Source organism: Rhinoderma darwinii, chromosome 3 (genome assembly GCF_050947455.1).
Source record: "Rhinoderma darwinii isolate aRhiDar2 chromosome 3, aRhiDar2.hap1, whole genome shotgun sequence".
Lineage (NCBI taxonomy): Eukaryota > Metazoa > Chordata > Amphibia > Anura > Rhinodermatidae > Rhinoderma > Rhinoderma darwinii.
This window is the reverse complement of record NC_134689.1, coordinates 310041152-310062564: the sequence shown is the minus strand read 5'-3', so window position 1 is coordinate 310062564 and position 21413 is coordinate 310041152. Positions and strand designations below refer to the sequence as shown.

At 40.8% G+C, this 21413-nt stretch overlaps 1 protein-coding gene across 1 annotated transcript in view; it reads left to right on the top strand.

Annotated features, from left to right (window-relative positions):
* Nucleotides 1–21413, top strand: part of AGBL1 (AGBL carboxypeptidase 1) — a 560672-nt gene that overhangs the window by 3610 nt on the left and 535649 nt on the right. The window contains exons 3-4 of the mRNA XM_075855278.1: nucleotides 7633–7726; nucleotides 17795–17832. Of these exons, the coding sequence (XP_075711393.1) occupies nucleotides 7633–7726; nucleotides 17795–17832 (132 nt within the window). The remainder of the gene's footprint in view (nucleotides 1–7632; nucleotides 7727–17794; nucleotides 17833–21413) is intronic.

Here is a 21413-nt window from a genome sequence, read left to right as displayed (position 1 = left end):
TAATTGCATCCAATGTATGAAACGTCGCAAATCCCATTTGCCACTTTGACTATGATGCAGTTAATGCTAAAGACTGCTGTAAACTGCTTAGTAAATAAAGGCCAATACCTTCACCTTTAACCCCTTAATGACCAGCCTATTTTAAACCTTAATGACCAAGCCATTTTTTACGTTTTTCCATCGTCGCATTCCAAGAGCTATAACCTTTTAATTTTTGCGTCGACATAGCTGTATAAGGTCTTGTTTTTTGCGGGACAAGTTGTATTTTTTAATAGCACCATTTTGAGGTACATATTATTTATTGATTAAGTTTTATTAACTTTTTTTTGGGGGGGGAATAGAAAAAAACCTGAAATTTCGCCACTCTTTTTTGCATCTTAAATCTATGCCGTTTACCGTGTGATATAAATAACACAATAACTTTATTCAGCTGGTTGTTACGATTGCAACAATACCAAATTTGCATAGTTTTTGTATGTTTTACTACTTTTACACAGTAAAAACACTTTTTTTTCAAAAGTATTTGTTTTTGTGTCTCCATATTTGAAGAGCCATAAGTTTTTTATTGTTCCGCCGATGCGGTTGCGTGAGGGCTTTTTTTTTGCGGGAAGACTTGTAGTTTTTATTGGTACCATTTTGGAGTAGATGCAACTTTTTATCACTTTTTATCACATTTTTTTTAAGTCAGGATTCACAGAAAACAGCAATTTTTCCATAGTTTTTTATTACATTTTTTACGGCGTTCACCGTGGGGGTTAAATAATGTAATAGATTTATAGTCAGGGTCGTTACGGACGCGGCGATACCAAATATGTGTAACTTTTTTTAATTTATTTTGGTTTTTTAATAGTAAAACATTTTGTGAGGGGAAAAGGTGGGTTTTTCATTTTTTTTCAAATTTTTTTTAAATTAACTTTATTAAACTTTTTTTTTACTTTTTTACTAGTCCCACTAGGGGACTTTAATATGCGATTCTGCGCCTCCGGCATGATCTAGCAGGCATTCGCTCCAGGCAGACCTGGGGGCCTTTATTAGGCCCCCGGCTGCCATTGGGGACACAGACACTCGGCGATCGTATCGCTCCCTCCCTCTCTTCAAAACCACTCAGATGCGGTGCACGCTATTGTGCACCGCATCTGAGGGGTTAAACGGGTGAGATCGATACTTATATCGATCTCACACGGCAGAGCAGGGACGCCCCCAGCCCTCAGCTACTTCTGGCAGCTGAGAGCAGGGAGATTTGACGGCTCCCTGCTCTGTTTACTTTATCCTGATGCAGTGCCGTAAAAAGGCATATGCATCAGAATAAAGCCAGTTAGTGGCCGCCGTGAAAAGGCATATTGGCGGTCACTAACGGGTTAAAGAGAACCTTTCACCTGCCCATACGTGTGCAGCTGAGTGCAGCATGTAATAGGCAGGGCTTCACAAACACTGTCCCACTTTAAAAAATTTTCCTATCTTCCTCCGTTATTTATATATCGGTGTTGTTATATTTGGCGCCCGATATGTAAATATGCCGCTTAACTGTCAATGGGGCATTTCTATCTAACTAAATGGCAAGGGGGTGTGATGTCTTCGCTCTGACACTGTCCAATCAGCTACGGACAGTGTCAGGGCGGCTTGCGCTGTGTTCCCTCCCGCGAGAACACACACAGACTGAGAGAGCGTTCTCTGCAGAACCACAAGTCTGTGTGTGTTCTCGCGGGAGCACAGTGCAAGCCGCCCTGACACTGTCCGAATCTGATTGGACAGTGTCAGAGCGAAGAGATCACGCCCCTTGCCATTTAGTTAGATAGAAACTCCCCATTGACAGTTCAGGAGCTTATTTACATATCGGGCGCCAAATATAACGGCACCGATATGTAAATAACAGAGGAAGTTAGAAAAATAATTTCAAGTGAGACAGTGTTTGTGAAGCCCTGCCTATTACATGCTGAACTCAGCTGCACGTGTATGGGCAGGTGAAAGGTTCTCTTTAAAGCTGCTTTACGATAGTTCTCATAAAGTGGCATCAGAAAAGTGCTGATTGATCTAAAGAGTGAAACGCTGCGTGCACAATGAGACCAGATCAGCAGGAATATTTAAAGAATGACCAATGATGCTTGGCAGCTGTTTGTGTCACACTGCCCGGCCTATGATGATGACTTAAGACAGATGTTTGTCACTTAAAAGACTCCAAGTTGATTCCAACTTCCCTAATTAATTGTTTTCCACCATTTGCTTTTGTTAAAATAAACTCTTACTTGATTTCTAAGTGTGGCCATGAGCAAAAATAGTTTGGCAGACACCCGACAGGCTGGAGGAGTTGATGAGATAGATATTGGTATCTTTCTCTTAATGCAATGTGACGTTTTGAGAGCATCTAATAAGGACTCTGAAATCCTTCCAAGATGAACTATAAAAATATCACGTCAAGTCTAGAAAGAAATATCAGATACTAGAGAATTGCAGCATACTCAGCCCAAAGTCTCCAACTCTTCGTAAGCAGTTCATTATTTCACAGAAATGAGCAAAGGCTAAAACAGTAAGAATCCTAAATTCAGTAAAGATCCCAAAGATGCAATCTATGAATTTCACGTTAACTTTGAACTTTTTTTTATTGCAAGGTGTATTCCTTGACACCTCTTACCCAAACTCTTGACTATCAGGATCCTTTTCCCATATCTTAAAAGGGTGTACATAAAGGAACGAGGGTCAGATAGCAAAACATCAGAATGTAAACCTACCTTCTTGGGCTGGTTCACACAAGCAATCTTCTCCCCTGTCCAGGACATGAAGGGTGGTGCTTGTTCACCCCCTTACAAGTTCTTTAACAGAGATCAATGCAATCTTTTGTCCCTGCATGCTCATTCCTCTGTGGAGAGTGTATGCAACCAACCTGAACTTGATAGCTTCATGTGCTGTCCCCTATGGTACTTATGCCTTTGCCTAGTTTCTTATTCGCCTTCTCCTATCACTGTCCACCAAAATTTAGGCGAGAAGCTGTTTGCTTTTGAGACAGTGGAGCAAAAAAACAAAAATGGAATTTGGTGTAATCAATTTTTGAATGTAACTTTTTATTTGCATTATATAAATAATATTTATTTTTATAATATATGATATTAATGAAGCCAGACATTGTATTTGACAGCAAGTAAAATATTTATTTTTATACATTTTCATGCTACATATTTCTAATTACCATAAGGATATGTATCGGTCCTACATACATGTAAGTTAATTCTAAGTAACTATGCTAAAAAAAAGACATCTGGAAAATTAGCATGACTGAATTAATGCAGAATTAGAAATGTAAATTATTGATACAGTTACTAAGAATTTGTAGGATTTTAAAAAAACACCTTTGTATTCCTGGTGTACGCTTTGCACAGGTACAAAAATATGACAATAGACTGCAATTAAAATAAAGAACACTTCAACAATGAAACTGCATCACAACAATTGTTGGTGCCTGTCACATTATTCAAGTTTTAACCAAGTGGTTTTTTTTCTTATGCAAAGTAGTTACTCACCAACCAAACACATTCCTGTATGTTCATATCCTCCATTCCATAAAGAGAGAATTATTCATTATAGTAGCTTTATAAAATGTTTTCTCGGTTATATTATTTTTCTAAATATGCTTCTATGCCAATACGTAGGGTTTATTTTTGAATGGCTACATTGAAATGCACCCCGGCAAAAGAGGCAGCTTTCAGCAAGAGCAGCATCATTAGTCAGCTTACACCAGCTCTTTGCATGCCCTTGAAAGCTTGATCTTCTGTGACACGTATGACATTTCCGCATAATGGCTGTAACAGCTGCGAGCATGTAAAAAGGCACTGGGCATGTCAAAATTGACCCCTCAAAGCTTCGATATATTCAAAATGGCAGTGACTACCAGTGCCACCTTGTAGTTACTGCTCCAATGAATAAATACCACTCTGGATTAAAGTAAATGTCAATTTGTATATTAGAAATTCTTGAAGTTATTGAATTAATTACACTTAGTTACACTTAATGGGGTATTCCCATTATAAGAAGTGATGCCATATGATGATGGGATGTGCCATCACTTCATGACTGGTGAGGGTCCAAGCTGATCCAAGCACCCAAGCTGATCTCGTGGACAGTGTCAGAACCCCTTTGGTTTTTCCCTGCACAGGCGCTCTTCACTTCTACTGTGTGGTGGACTGCATCTAGGGCTGGACTGGGACTGAAATTCAGCCGTGGTATTTGAAAGCACATAGGCCCACTTGCGATATTTTCCATCCATAAATAACATCTGGAGTTAAAAAGGGGTCTGATTTTGGGGCGCGGTTTCACATGGAGTATGATTTGTCACTTATATCTGGTATATCATTGTCGTCAAGACGAGTAACCTATGTCAATAGTTGTATTCAGCCCTGACATCCTCTCTTCAAAGGAGTTGTGTCATGACAGACATTTGTTGCATATCCACAGGATATGTATAGGAACCCGTATCTGTTAGACATTTATCAGACATTTATAGTATAGCATATCCTGTCATAAAATATCTAAGATGGAAATACTACTATAATAGTCATGGCAACTAATATTGCCCTAAATGTAAAGGCCCTTTTAAACCAGCCGATAAGCAGCCGGTGCAGAGAGCGTCGGTCAACGAGACATTGTTAATCGACGCTCGGTTGCTCCTGTCACACGGAGCTATGGATGGGGATAAGCAGTCGTTACTCCGATCGCTCGCCCCCATACATTATTATCATGTCGGCAGCGCGTCTCCCTGTTTACACAAGGATTTTTGCTGCCGACAACGATAATCTTTTACTTTTTTAAATCGATATGGCCAGGAGATGATCGATCGTTTGCTAGTTCATCTGCTGGTCGTTCCCCTGTTTACACAGGGCAATTATCGGCAATGAGCGTTATATTAATGCTCGTCTGCACGATAATCGTCGTGTGTAAAACCCCCTTAAGACTACTGCTTCCCCACAGTGACAACATGCCTGGTGGAAGAGGTCATCTGAGACGCTCCCTACACTGTACTGATAACTGTAATTTGACGTCAGCAGAATTTAAGTGATTGAAGCGGGCTCAGCTGGCGACGTCCTTTACCATCGTGTGTCCATATACTCAATTTTGTAAAATAAACCTAAAAAGGATTGATTACAAACTGGGACACTGACTTACTACAAGTCCCTGAAAAACCTAGTAATGAATAAATACACAGTGGAACAATGAGGCACTAGAAGTCACGGCATAACCTAGTAATAAAGAAATGCAAAGTGAAACACTGAAGTACTGCATCACAGCATAACCTTGTAAGAAATGCAGTCAAAAACAGTGGAGCCCTAAGGCACTAAAAGTTCCAGCATAACTAAGTAATAAATAAATAGACATAGAGTAGAGCACTGAGGCACTACAAGTCCAAGCATAACCAATAAATAAACCATGGAGCAGAATAGCAGGCCGCACCTATCCTAGGGTTGATGTGGGGTCAAAGGGGGCAGACTGTGCAGGCGCGCAGACTTCAGGATTCATGAGCAGCTTGGCAGCGCTAGAGATGATCTTCAGGATGCTGCATATGAGTGACCATCTCTTCTCTCTGTAGGGACAACACACTCCTCCCTTGTGCTGACAATGCATCATGCAGGGCAGGGACGGATACTGACAGTACATAGGCGTTGTGCAAAATTTTATGGCCTCCCTTCAATGCCTACAAAACCGCAAAAAGAAACATTATGTTATATTTGTTATATATATATGTAAAATTAAATAAAAAAATGTGCATGTGCCACTCACAACACTCTAAACATGCTGCATACATGACACACACATGCTTCACACACACCACTTACAAACTGGGCACATGCTTCACCAACACCCTGGACTCATGCTGCACATGTGCCACCCATAACCATATCAAATGCCACACATGCCCCTAATGGGACACATGATGCACAAGCTCCCTCAACACATCACTCGCGCTGGACACAAGCCGCACACATAGGACACATAACGCACATGCAGCATTAACACAACATAGGATACATGACGCACATATAGCACACATACTGACACAATACACACATGAACCACTCATGCATAGGACACATGATGCACATGCACCACTCAAACATAGGACGCATGCAGTACATGCACCACTCACAGACAGCACACATGATGCACAAGCGCCATTCACGCACCACCCACACGCGACATATTTCACACACTAACTACTTGCACTACACCTCAATCAATCACACTTACCAGGTCTCTTCTTTACATTTGCTGAACCCTGACAGAATACCTTCAGATTGAAACAAAGGCCCAACCTTGAATCCAGTAAACCCCGCCCACTTCACAATTAAGCCACGCACCCTTCAGATATCACCGCTTTCAAAAGATCATACCAAGATTCTGCTCCTAAGGCTTATAATGGAAGCATGCAGAGACAGGTCAGAGGAGAGGGGAAGGGCAGGTGGCATGTATAAAGCAGTAGTGACATTGCCGATCCTTCTTGCTGCTGTCACCTTCTGACTGAATCCATTGTTACTAAGCAGCAGCCCAACCATATTTGAGACACTGATTAGTAAACAGTAAAGCAATTTGCAGAAAACATTTGATATAGAAGAACTGCAAATCATTTTATTATTAACCAAGTGATTGGAATATTGAATTAAAAATATTGAGATTCTCTATTTAAAGGGGTTTTCCGAGATCGAAAAAAAAATGTTCTTAATAGTCTGACCTTTTTTAGCTATAAATACACTCACCTAAATTCCTTTTAGAAGTTTTCTGTTTCTTTCCGTGCTGTAAACGTTCTGTCTTTACATTCCGCACTCTGTTTACATGCCTCCTATGACAGCTTCTGGTCCGCTCCCAGCATGCATCACTTTTCTCCCAGCATGACATGCGCCGGGAGCAAGGCCTGTCATACACGCTATGAGAGCAACCACGCATGCTCAGACGCCGGAGAAAGAGTATCCGGTCCACCTCCTCTCTGTGTGCAGTGACGTCAGGAATGACGTTCCCGTACATTGAGCAGGCCGGAAAACGGAAGTCAAAGATTATGGACGGGCTAGCGCCAGAAGTAAAGATTTTGCTGCTCCAGACGCATCACGTGACCGGCGCTGGAATCGGGTGTTAGAAAATGAAAACAAAACGTAAGTATATTACAAATTACATTATTTTTATATGTGCAGTGAAATAGAAATTAGTTAATTGGTTCCAGAAAACCCCTTTAAGTTACATTTGGGCTGTACGTTGTTAGAAACAACTGACCTATTCATTTCTATGGAAGGAACATTCTCATAGAACATTCTGTGCCCTAATAATCCAGCAAACTAGAAAAAGAAAACCGATGTTTATAAGTCAAATGCTGGGAGACAAGCACACTCGAGATGCATCTATGATGAATGTCTTTTCAAAACAAGCTTACTACACATATAAATCCTTTCCTCTTTTGATTAGTGTTCAAAAATTTTTACTGTGAAAAAAAAAAAAAGATTTATGGACATTCCTCATTCACAGATATGTGTTACCTTAGGGAATTGATGTACCGTTTGTCAGACATAGCAGCTTTCTTGACACAGGTCAGACTTTGTAATTATCAGCACATTTTGATACATTTTTATTTTTATGTATTTATTCATTTGTTATATTTTGCAGTTTTGGTTGGAGAGATGCTGGGCATAAATGGTGCCATGGAGCTGCTTTTTAAAATCATCACCCCATATACTAAAAGGCACACGCAAACAATCAAGTAAGTAACTTATTTTGCTTAAAGCATTTTCCCAGGACTATATCAATAAAGTTTTTTCAAAAGAGCACAGGAAGTCGAAGTTTATTGTAAATTGGGGCAGAATTATTATTATATTTACAACGGTTTTATGTGCCAAATACATTGAAAAATATGGCATTCAGGTTGAACATCATATTTAAGAAGCCCCTGCGCCACTTCTTTTTTTACACTTTTTTTTATCTTGATGTGTTTCTAAAAAATAGGCAAGGTTTCAGAGACACATAGAATATGACTAATTTATCAATGTTTTCTGACCTGCCACTGTTTTTGTCTATGCTACATTGTGGTGTCACAATGAGGGTGAGATAATGCTGCACAACTCGCATGGTGCACCAATATTAATACATTTCCCGGCAAGACAATTACTTAAATACTGGGTACTGTAATGGGCCTGAATAAATGCCATATATGTTAGAAAATGAAATAAGAAAGGAGCCAGCCCTCACGTGAATAGAATTTTCCCCACACACCAAAAATATACATCGAACTAGCAACAAAGAGAATCAGCGGGTGAAAATACACATCTGTGCACAAAATATACAAAATATCATACCAATCGATAATGGGATTACATAGAAAAAATAGACGTAGAGTAAAAAACAATTATAAGTACCAGACAGGTAAAGAGAATACAAGGAAATACAGACTATGATAATCTGATCCCTCCTGAACCATCCCACAAAAAAATGCAAAGCTATTCTATAACAGATTTGTGCTCACTATATCCGGAAAATTCATGTATGAATAAATAAATGAAACATACAATAAATGGTGAAGTAGAATGAATTCCACTTATATGCTCCAATATAATATGAAAGCAATACAAAATAATAGAGCATAAAATACTGCCCTGGAGAGGCAAAAGAAGCTAAAAAAAAAAAGAAGGAAAATATCATAAATATAGGAATTAAGTAGCAAAGAGGTGATGGTTCCTACAAGCTCGATGCGTATCACTACTGAACTGTAGCTTTCTCGCTCACTGTTATGGGATTAATTTGTGGGATGACTCAGAGGGGATCACCTTATCATGATCTGGTACCTGTGTCTGGACCTTTTAATTATTTTTATACTCTTGTCAGTTTTTCTATGTGATCCCAAGATTGAGCTGATATTTTGTATATTCTGTGCATATTTGCTTATTTTCACACACCACATATGTTAGAATATGTCACAGCTTCCTCTCCACAGTGATCCCTCATAGACAGTGAGCTACTTTGAGAGAGATCACATGATACTCTTTAGGACCCGTTAGAAACTTTCTGCTTCTTGTGACTTCTGGAACTAATCACATGATCCTTCTTATGGCACATTCAGACGGATTTGCTGCAGAATTCCACCGCGGACAGGCCGCAGTGGAAATCCACAGCAGACAATTTTCCTTTGATTTCTATAGAATTTTAGTTAAGTTAGGCCCCCTTCCCGTATATTTGCGGGAAGGTATCCGGGCCGTAGAAGTGTGCTGAAAATTATGGAACATGTCCGTTCTTTTCTTTATTACAGGCCATGCTCCCATACTTTGTATGGGAGCACGGGCTGAAAATGCGAGTTGCTGTCCGCGGCCGCCAGCGGCCAGCCGTGCCCGTAATTGCGGCTGTGTGCATGGGGCCTTAGTGCAAACGTTGCGGAAAATAACTGTACGAAAACTAGCTTTAGTAGCATGCACAGTCTGTTACAGAGAAGCAGCTGATTTTCACTGCACATTTCACCTTTTGTAATGCAAAGCTGACTGCAAAATCCACCACATCTGGACAAACCCACAAATATGCTCATTTAGCTGCAGATTCGTTGTGTATTTGCAGCAAAATCCTACCTGAAAATTTCTCACCACATCTGAACGTGACATTAAGGCTATGTTCACACGGGGTATTTTGCCGAGTTTTTTGACGCGGAAACCGCGTCGCAAAACTCGGCAGAAATGGCCCGAGAACGCCTCCCATTGATTTCAATGGGAGGCGTCGGCGTCTTTTTCCCGCGAGCAGTAAAACTGCCTCGCGGGAAAAAGAAGCGACATGCCCTATCTTCGGGCACTTCCGCCTCTGACCTCCCATTGACTTCAATGGGAGGCAGGAGAAAGCGTATATCTCGCTGTTTAAGCCCGCGGCGCTCAATGGCCGCGGGCAAAAAACGGTGCGATGATTGCCGCGAAAATCGGCGTGCAGGGAGAGGAATATCTGCCTCAAAGTTCCAAACTGAATTTTGAGGCAGATATTCCTCCCCCAAAATACTCCGTGTGAACATAGCCTTAGGCTGGGTTCACACAGAGTTTTTTGCAGGAGGAAAATCTGCCTCAAAATTCCGTTTGGAATTTTGAGGCAGATTTTCCTCTGCCTGCACGCCGAGTTTCGTGGCGTTTTTCGCCCGTGTCCATAGAGCGGCGCGGGCATAAAACGCAGAGAAATATGCTTTCTCTGCCTCCCATTGTTGTCAATGTGAGGTCAGAGGTGTAAATTCCCGAAGATAGGGCATGTCCTTCTTTTTCCTGCGAGCCGGTTTTTCCACTCGCGGGAAAAACGCCTCTGTCTCCAAATCAATGGGAGGCATTTTCGGACGTTTTCTGGCGCGTTTTCCGACACGGTTTCTGCGTCAAAAAACTTGTAAAAAAAGCTCTGTGTGAACTGGCCCTAAGAAAATTAGAGAATCTTAAAGTAACACTCCAGGCAAAACTGCTACACCTACTATTATACCTTGTTCAAGGACTGTGGTGGTGATTTATGACACTGGGATTCAAAGAATAGCAAAAAGAGAATCAATGTGTCATGCACGGCCTCTCTCAGGCCCTTCACCAGGCATAACAGTGTATAAGTTTTACCCCGAGTATTCATTTAGAGGCGTTTTCCAGGCCTATTAAAATCTGGGTTAAAATAACCAAATACCATGTGCTTACCTTTGAAATCCCTCACCATTCTCATGTTGTCGTTTTCCTACCTCCCGCCAGTCTTTATTTACTGTACTGCAGTGATGAGTGGGGTCTTGATGTGATTGTAGTAGCCAATCACTGACATGTCACCATGGTTGCAAGTGATTGTGGGCTGGAATACCCCTTTAATTTGTGAGCAATGATAGTAACCTTCTCAATGAGAAGTTTTTTGAATACTAGAAATAAGGTTTAATATAATTAAAATTACCCGTATTGTGAGATTTTTTTTTTAAAATCCTTACAAACATCCTTAAAGGATTCAATATGTTGCCGTAACAATTGTGTTAAGAGAGCCTCATGAAATATAGATGACAGAGTCATCTTGGAATAGACAGGACTATCAACATATCCAGATGGATAAATCTTTATTTTGAGCATTATTATTATTAACACAGCTCAGTAATGTGCCATGAATCTTCCTCATGGGATACAGCTTTTCACCTTTGTGTTGATATAGTGTGATTCTGTGATAGCCTTGTCTCTGCGATGATGAGTACCGGTACTTTCTCGGTTCTTCTTATTGCCAACCATACTGACAAAGGCGAACCGTGTTGACTTGTGTACTGACAAATGGCTTGATAAGGAGGAAGTGTTCTGATAAAATAAGCGCACTTATGTATGTCCCAGAAGGCAGCTCTACATGCAGGGCGAGGGGGGGGGGGGGCGTAATACAAGGAGTTAAAGTAGGTGTCTTTTCTGGGTATCTGTTTTTAAAAAAACAGACATTTATAGGAAAAACTGTAAAATTCCAGAAATTGAAATAACATGGTTGCCAATTGTAAAAGGTGTATTTATTTCGTATGGCGAGCTGTTTTCCCGCAGATAGCATTGTTGTTTATTTTTACATGGCAAGCTATTTATAGATAACCCAACGATGCTGCATTTTTCTGCTGTGGCTGACAGTATACGAGGCCTGCAGTGACTCTCCTTGACAAATGAGAAGACCGCAAAGAGAGAAAAGTTAAATACATTTTTGGTTGACTGCACAAACTTTCTATTAATATAAAACATTGTCCAGGACCTGATAAGCGTTCCAATGTTTCTCAGTCACCATTCAGCATTGCAATGTTTGGAATGATAGACGTGTCAATAAGAATGCTGTAAACAAATCTCTGGATGGACCACGTGTTTAGGACAGCGGATTAAATGCGAAAAATAAGAAAACATGGCATGATAAGAGAGAGCCAGTCTGATTACCGCCATTGCCTAGGTCTGGTTAACTACATTATTCACATTATTATGTTGGCTTTTTTAGTGCAGAGGAATATCCAGCTTTGAAAACTTCTCATCAATATAACATCCTTCTGAATGGGAACATTGCAGTAGTAGGAAGAGGCAACCATATGAGTAAGGGCTAGTCTACACAAGGAGTAAATACTGCAGATTTTCTGCAATTTATTTAGATGCGGGAAATCCGCAGCATAATACAGTAGCAGAGAAGTGGATGAGATTTCAAGAAATCTCCTCCACACACTGCATACGTGATATGCAGAGATTCCGCACACAAATTGACCTGCAGTGAGGTTTTTTAAGCCACAGCATGTCAATTGTGGTTGCAGAATCACCAGTATTTTGTTGCATGTTTTCCTCAGTGAATTCAATGGTGATCTAAAACCCGCAACAAACAGTCAAGTGTTGTGACTTTTGTCGTGGAATCGCAGCGATTACGCTGCAAAAATCAAAACTTAGGAAAACAAAAACACCTTATACTTACCTCTGACGTTCTGCAGGCTGGCCTCCTTTGTAGAGAAAAAGCTTTTATTACATTTATGCAAATTAGAATTTTGGAGCAACAAGGGCATCACCGTTGCTCCAAAATGCTCTCTCATCATTCCCCAGTTCAACCCCCCTCTTTCCCTGCTTCCTTTGATTGACAGGGGCCAGGCAGCCTACTAGGCAAGTTCACATCTGGCCCTGTAGTCTAGTGAACTCGTGCGTCCCTACATCCTAATCGATGCACGCGCAGTAGTGCCGATTAGTTCGGTGACTTAAAGGTTTTACTGTGCATACGCAGTATCCTAATCGGCGCATGTGCAGTGTAATCTTTATGCTCATCGTTCTAATCGGCAGTACTGCGCATGCAACAATTAGGATGTAGGGATGCGCGCGCGTTCACTACATTATGGGGCCAGGCGTCGACTCACCTAGTACGCTGCCTGGCCCCTGTCCTGGAGGTGGGTTGAACTAGGGAATGACGAGAGAGCATTTTGGAGCAATGGTGACCCCCTCGTTGCTCCAAAATACTAATTTGCATAAATGTAATAAAAACTTTTTTAAATCAATACATTTTTATTAATTTTGTATTCCAACAGTTACATTTATAGACAGAAATGACATTGACAATTCGTAATAAACATGCATCAAACTTCTGTCAGTTCAAATCAAACATATAAAACATGGAAGTAACATAAAATAAGGAATTATCATAACATAACCTGGCATATATCCATTCTTCCTAGCACGATAAGGCTGGTTTGACATGTACATGAAAGGTTTCTAATGTTCAACTAGTGGTTAGTCTGCCTCTTTTACTTCTGTACCCCTTCGCATGTAACACAGACTAGAATCAGTGAATGCAGGCGGACAAGAAATGTGTCAAATTTATTACAGTAGTGCATGCTGCATAATTTTGGTGCATCTTGCACAACCTGCTGGACACTGTTCTCTTCCTTACACCACATTTGATTTGGCCTTTTTTGCCATTGATTGGTGCATTTATGTCCTAGGCTAAGTTCACACTGAGTTTTTTGACGCGGAAACCGCGCCAAAAAGCTCGTCAAAAACGGCCCGAAAATGCCTCCCATCGATTTCAATGGGAGGCGGGGTCGGTTTTCCGCTCGCGGGAGAAAGAAGCGACATGCCCTATCTTCGGGCGTTTCCGCCTCTGACCTCCCATTGACTTCAATGGGAGGCAGAGAAAGCGTATTTCGCTGCGTTTTATGCCCGCAGCGCCCAATGGCCGCGGGCGAAAAATGCTGTGAAAATCGGCGTGCAGGGAGAGGAAAATCTGCCTCAAACTTCCAAACGGAATTTTGAGGCAGAAATTCTGGCTGCAAAATACTCTGTGTGAACATAGCTTAAAATGCGCCAATGTAAGGCTATGTCCCCTTTCCTACAAGCCATGTCCTTTTCCTGCTGAGCAACACATCCTTTCAGACCACTTTTAAAAAGTGTCTAGTGAGGTGCAAACATTAAAATTGTTCCAAAGTGCGCCAATTTGCACCACATTTTTTTACACTTTCTAGACCCAAACACAGTAGTACATCTGCCCCAATATGTGTGAATGAGGTTTTAGGAAAATAATCTTTGCAGATTTGTGGGCATGCTTCAACTTTTGTTAGGCCATTACCACAGCAGAATATTAGCTGCACATTCATATGGTTTTTCAGGCTTATGCACATGGTACGGAGGCTGTATGATGGCATATGGAGCTGAACGGGTACAATTTGTATGGAATCCAACAGAAAAAAAACTGTATGCCTCCTAATAAAAAAATCAGCGTCATATGGAGATACAGTAAAGATCCCATCCACGTCTAAGCATCGCTTTTATAGGTCCGTACCAAACTGGGCCGCAATACGGCTGTGAGCATGAGGCCTTATACATTTTTTTTTTCTTCCTCTGGTTAGAAAATAGTAAACTAGAATTCCTTTTTTCTTCTAACGCCATCCTCCCAATCCCATACGTCTTCTTTCCAGCTATAGAAACTATGTAAATAATTCAGTGCAAGATTACGGTAACAGTACAGATCTACAACTGATCGGCTTCAGCTTGCAGAAAATGTGTTTGGTATCGTATATACTGTAGTCTCGATATGTTTGGCAATAGCATCTTCTCAATAGTGCCAGGCACTCATCAGATGCAGCGGCTGGCAGCGTGTCAAAATCACACATGAAGACCTGCTCTCTGAGAGATTGAAGTTTAATTAAATTAAGTGCTTTGTGTGGAAGAGCCGAGTTCTACTAATTCCAGGGGTCATCTCATGAATAAGGCACACAATGACCTCAAGTGCTGTCCACTCTGGCACCGGGCCTGGGTGTCTCATTCTCAGTGAATGCCTTAATTACACTTGGCGCCAGTAAGCACTCCTGTGTCTTCCTATGCAGGTGCCTCTATCACGTAAACAGTTAACTACAGACCGTGTCTCTTTAGGTCCTCAGGTCTGTGTTTATGCAGAAACCATGGTAACATGACCTCGAGAACGAAGATGCAGAATTGTACAAATAAATGAGATCAGGCCTAGCGCTTTTTATTATACCATGCCCATATCGTGGCGCTTATCACTCATCTGCTTTAATTCAGTTTTCGCAGACATTTTATTTTATCTAGCTCAATGTTTATTGGATTAGTGTTAAAAATTGATATGTTTCCACATCTGTTGTTGATGTCTAAGAGATTTGAAAAGCCAGCAAGATGAACTAACATTAAGCTTCCGTGCTGCTGTGTATTTCACTGTGTACTATGTAATATATATCTAGATATCTATATATATATATATATATATATCTATATATATCTATATATATGTTATTGCACATTGTGATTGTGGTAGATCTCAGAGCAATATTGTGTGTTATCACAGTTTATGTTAACCTATGGGAGCACACCATGTATCCGTGGTGTTTCATGTCCCTGGAATGTCTCCATCACAAAAAATCCAACATTGATATTTTTTTTTTTATTACCCCCAACTATTTTAATTGAGGATGGTTTTCTTTGCTAGGCTCTGTTCATACTCTCTTCTGTTTTAACGAATCCATAACAGCAGTTATTTTTGTTAGTATTTTGGTGTTTTTGCAAGAAAGATACACCCTGTATCGCTGAACTGCCATTTTGCTAAATGAAGACAAAGCAACCTGTGTTTGACTTTTACAAACCTTGTTCTTATCTCTTTGCCTCACAGACCACTGCGCTCATGCCCCTTTCTGCTACCCCTCACTGATATATAAGTAATGTACAGGTAAATGTAAAAAGTCATTCACTATCTTTTTAACCTCTTAAACCGCATGATGACAAATTAGCCAGCTAGTTGGCACACGTTTCAACAGCAGCAGCAAATGTGTGGCTGCACTAGGGGAGATCGGGCAGTGATTATCAGGTGCCCGGTGGGGGCTCAAGTGGGTCTTACCAGTTCAGCTTTATAATGTAAGGTTCCTTTTTAGGCCATATTTTAGAACTCAATGGTGATCTAAGATTGGTTCATTAGACCCATGGGGGAGAGAGTGCAGGTATTCAGGGCATATAAAGACTGTAACTATTCTAAGACCACTTTCAAGCATGGTTTATTTATTGCAGACCAAAAATCCTATTCACACGTGCAAGAAAAAATTCCACTAAATTCAGCAAAAAAACTGTCGGGTTAAATTGCTCTATACCCCTTGATATATTCCTTGAGAGGTGTAATTTGCCAAATGGTGTCTTTTTGAGTTTTTCCTCCACAGTATGTGGCCAGGAGCGCTTTGAAAGAGCCTCTTCATCCACAGCGTTAATCCGCAGCGGACCCGTTTCTCCATTGCCTTCCACTGCTTTTTAGTAGGGTTCGTTTAGACGATGCGGAAAATTCTGCTGCGGAGCATAGGCTGCGGTGCGGAATTTGGTGTCCGCAGCATACAATGGATGTTGCGGAGTTGTGGCGGACTGGTTGCGGACTCATTGCGGAAGTTCTCCATTGACTTCAATGGAGATTCTAAATTCCGCAATGAAGTCCGCAGATGTCATGTACATGTTATGTGTGCTGCGGAGCGTATTGGTTTTTTAACATGACATTTCTTCATTCTGGCTGGACCTATGTATTTCTAGGTCTACAGCCAGACTGAGGAAGTCAATGGGGCTCCCGTAATTACGGGTGACTACGTGTGTGCACCCATAATTACGGATGACTACGTGTGTGCACCCATAATTACGGGTGACTATGTGTGTGCACCCGTAAATATGGGAGTGTTGCTAGGCGACGTCAGTAAAAACTCACTGTCCAGGGTGCTGAAAGAGTTAAGCGATCGGCAGTAACTGTTTCAGCACCCTGGACAGTGACTACCGATCACAATATACATCAACCTGTAAAAAAAATAGAAGTTCATACTTACCGAGAACTCCCTGCTTCTTTCTCCAGTCCGGCTTCCCAGGATGACGTTTCAGTCTAAGTGACGGCTGCAACCAATCACAGGCTGCAGCGGTCACATGGACTGCCGCGTCATCCATGGAGGTCGGGCTGGATGCCGAAAGAGGGACGCGTCACCAAGACAACGGCCGGTAAGTATGAAATTATTTTACTTTCACTAGGGAAAGTGCTGTCCCTTCTCTCTATCCTGCACTGATAGAGAGAAGGGAAGCCCTCTTCCCCTCAATACGCAACGGCCAGTCCGCATCAATTTACTGCACATTTTGGGCAGATCCGCAACAGAATCTGCAACGCAGATTCTGTGCGGCATTGATGCGGACAGTTGCGGAAGAAATACGCCACGTGGGGCCATGCCTTATCCGTGTTGTTCACAGCAGTCAGATTCTCAAGTGAATGGGACTGTGTTACATAAAATTAAAAAAAATGTACTTGGCGTATATATATATATTTTTAATTGTAAGAGCCTATACCATTCTGTACACTAAAAGTGTGGTGTATTACAAAATGCTTATGTCTATAGTAATCTTAGAGGGGTTGTATGAGATTACAAAAAAAAACACTCTTTTTTTTCCCAAGAAACAGTGCCACTCTTGTCCACAGGCTGCATTTGGTACTGCAGCTCAGCCCCATTCACGTGAAAATGTCCAAACTATTATTTTCATTGGTATGCACATATTTATGCCATATAGCTTTTTGTCATCACAATGAGGTCAAGCGATGGTCATTATTTCCTATAAAAATATATCTCCGGATCTAGGATACAAGGAAATTCTAATGCTGTTCCCTAAAAGAATCTGCAAATGCTGTTGCTCTACTTTTATCCTATGTCATGTTTGTTTTTAAGGAGAATGTGCTAAATGTCTGTGACCTTACTGTGTCTATTCCAGTTCACACAACTCCCCTGTTCAGAAGTGCAGAGACAGGTGAAGAGGCTTCAAGAACTAAAGGGAAATATTGACAAAACTGACGTTCTTTCTCCTTTTATTATCTTTAGGGCGGCTGTGGGAGCACTCGCAGCTCTACTTAAATCAAGTAAGTTTATTTTTCGTGTGTTCTGTAAATGTTTGCACCACGTCAGTATTAGCTATATCCAAAGTCCAAAACTAATAATGGGTTTCGAAACCTACAAAGCATACGTATGAATAGATGTATTAAAGGGCGTACGTACCATAGAGACAGACCATGCCGCTGCTATGGGGCCTCTAGAGAGAGGTTGGCTACATCCATTATTTAATGAGTGGTGGGAACCTGTGCCGGAATTCCCCTCTCCATAGGTCCTACAAATAAGGGTGTGTGGAATTAACCCAAGATCATAGGCAAATAAGCACCAAGTTCTCCTGTCTTAGGTGGTAAGGCATGTGCTCATTTTAACCAGCACCGGAAGGGGGTTCCATTATAAATTATTCCACAGGCGCCCCGTCACCTCGATGTACACCACTGAATGTATTTCTCATGTACACTAATAAATATCCTTGTTATATGGCACACGAAAGTAAACAATTAATGTATGTAAATGGTGTGCATTTCTTAAAGACAACCCCTTTCAGATAGGAGACGATGCAGCAATTAGTTCCTCGCACCTCTGAAAAAAAGCTGGTTTTGATGGGATAAATGGTGGCCAGTCAAAAAGGGGAAATGTAATATTACATGACGACCATTAATTTGATACATGGAATGCCAAAGCTCTGAGGCCGGGTTCACACAAACATGTTCGGTGCGTAAAATACGGATCGTATCTCGGCCGCATTTCTTGGACCGAACACATTGCAGGGAGCCGGGCTCCTAGCATCATTATCTATGACGCTAGGTGTCCCTGCCTCGTTGCGGAAAACTGTCCCGTACTCAAAACATGATTACAGTACGGGACAGTTTCCCGCAGCGAGGCAGGGACATATATAACTATGATGCTAGGAGCCCGGCTCCCTGCAGTGTGTTCGGTCTGGGAATTGTGGCCGACTTACGGTCCGTATTTTACAGACCGAACATTCTCGTGTGAACCCGGCCTAACAGAGCGTCTCTGAGTACAGGCTCATAGAACCCAACTCTATGACATTCATATGCCCCATTCAGGCCCCATTCAGGCATATGGACGGGGGTTGTCTTCATGCAGCAACTTCTTTAAATACCATCATTAATATTTTATATTGCAGCATAATAAATTAAAGACAAACTATGTCAGGAAGATAAAGTCTCGTCCCCTCCTGTTCCTTTTATTCCTTAAAAAAAATACTGTTTTGTTTTTTTTATAGCACATCATTGTTACTATTGACACAACTATGTCAATTATGGGTGACTACATTAGCCTCCACAGTTATCTCCTGGTTGCAGGATTGTTTTTTTCTAGACAAAGGCCTAAACTGGCCAGTAAGACCACGATTGAAAAAGAATAGTGATTACTTACAATGCAAATATTTATAAGTCATATGAGGGCTTACCATTTGCAGGACAAGTTGTAGTTTTTAATGGCCCCATTTATTGCACCATATAATGTACTGGAAAACAGAAAATTAAATCTTTGTAGAGTGGAATAGAAAACAACTGAGATTCTTCCATTGTTTTTTGGGTTTCATTTTTACGGCGTTCAACATGCAGTAAAAACGACATGCTAACTTTATTCTGCAGGTCAATACGATGACTTATACCACAACTCTATAGTTTTTTTTTTATGATTTACTACTTTAATAAAAGACAATTTATTAAAAAATGGCACCATATCTTAAGAAATATGACTTTTTTGTTTTTTGTTGATGAAGTGGTTTTAGGGCTTGCGTTTTGCGAGGCGAGCTGTAGCTTTTATTGGTACTATTTTTGGGTACATACGTCTTTTTGGTCACTTTTTTTCCATTTTTTTTTAAAGCTAAGGTGACCAAAAAATAACAATTCTGGCGTTATTTTTTTTTTTCAGCGTACACCCTGCGAGGTAAATAACATTATATCGTATAGTCTTTTGCGGATGCAGCAGCACCAATTATGTTTATTTTATTTTTTTACATTACTTTAGGGGAAAACGAAAGTATTTTGATCTTTTCATTTTTTTTTGTACATTATTAAAAACATCATTTAACTATTTTTTGGAATTTTTTTTCGTTCCCCTAGGGGACTTGAACAAGCTATCGTTAGATCACTGGTACAGTACACTGCAATGCTGTATTGCAGTGTATTGTGATTTCTACCGGCTCCTATTAAGCTCTGCCTCTGGTAAGGCTTAATCAAAGTACCAAATGGCTGACCTGGGGGCATTTATCGCACAAGCCCTTTAAAACTGATAATTTGAAAAGCACAAGCAAGGAGATCATTGTGTATCCATAATGGAAAAGAAAATCTATTCCATGCACTTATCTTATCCCCTCCCTTGTTAACCCCCCACCCCCCAACTAAAACTAAGATTTCATCGGTTTCTGTAAGATCTCATTTTCTTTAACAATAATAGAAGAAGCATCGATCCATGACTGGAGCAAAAATACGATTTTTCAATCAGATAATGCTCCTTATCACACCTTTTAAATGAAACTCCACTTTCAGGGCAGCTTTTGCCTGAGGGTATGCCTGAGGGTGCCCAAAATCTGGAACATAAGTGAACTGCTGTTATAAGGCAATGTTTTTTTTTTCATTATAATTCCTATTTCCTTAATATAATCTCACAGACTACATTTGATGAATTGAGTTTTGGATTTATATCTCAGTCTCGCAAATAACACCTGGTGTCTTCGGGTCCTCCAGTGAATATGACTACACTTAGAGCAATGTAAAGGGAGACACAAATGTAACGTGCAAGTATCATTCCCTTGTTAGGCTACATTCACACACAATAGATTTGTTGCAGAAATGTTTGTGACTGAAAATAATTTCCATACATCTTAATGGGGTTGTTTCTGCTCCATGTGCATGGATTTCTGCAAATCCCATTCAGATGAATTGGACAGTTGCAGAAACTTCTGCATCAAATCTGCCACGTGCGAACATTTCTTTATAGAATGCAAAAATAAAATGTCCATCTTATACCCACATAATAAAGTATAGTGTCGTACCATGCCAATTTAATGCCACAGTACAAGAATGACATAATATCAGCATATGTGCCCCAATAATATAGTGCTGAGCAGTAATGCAAATAATGCATGCATTTAATGCACAAATACTATCATCATACAGTACCCGCATAATAGTGACATGCATTGCTCAAATAAAACAGCAAAGGGGTTGTCCAGTCATAAGAAATTGATGGCCCATCCTTACAATAAGCCATCAACATCTGATTGGTGAGGATCTGACTCCTGGCACCCCCGCCAATCAGCTGTTTTATAGGGGCTCATGCGAGCTTCCCTTTTATTCCTTATCTGATCGGACTGTAAATCGCCGACACACTTGTAGAGGCGGTTCACAATATTACAGCTTTCTCCCAATCACTTCAATGGCAGAAGGCTGTAATACTGTGAAGCACCGCTAAAAGTGTGTCGGCGATTTACACTACGAGCAGACAAGGAATGTAGATAAAGCAGCGTTCTCACTGCGGTCCCTTCAAAATAGCTGGTCGGCGGGGCTACCAAGAGTCAAATCACCACCGATCAGATACTGATGGCCTATCCTGAGGAAAGGCCATTAATTTATTATGA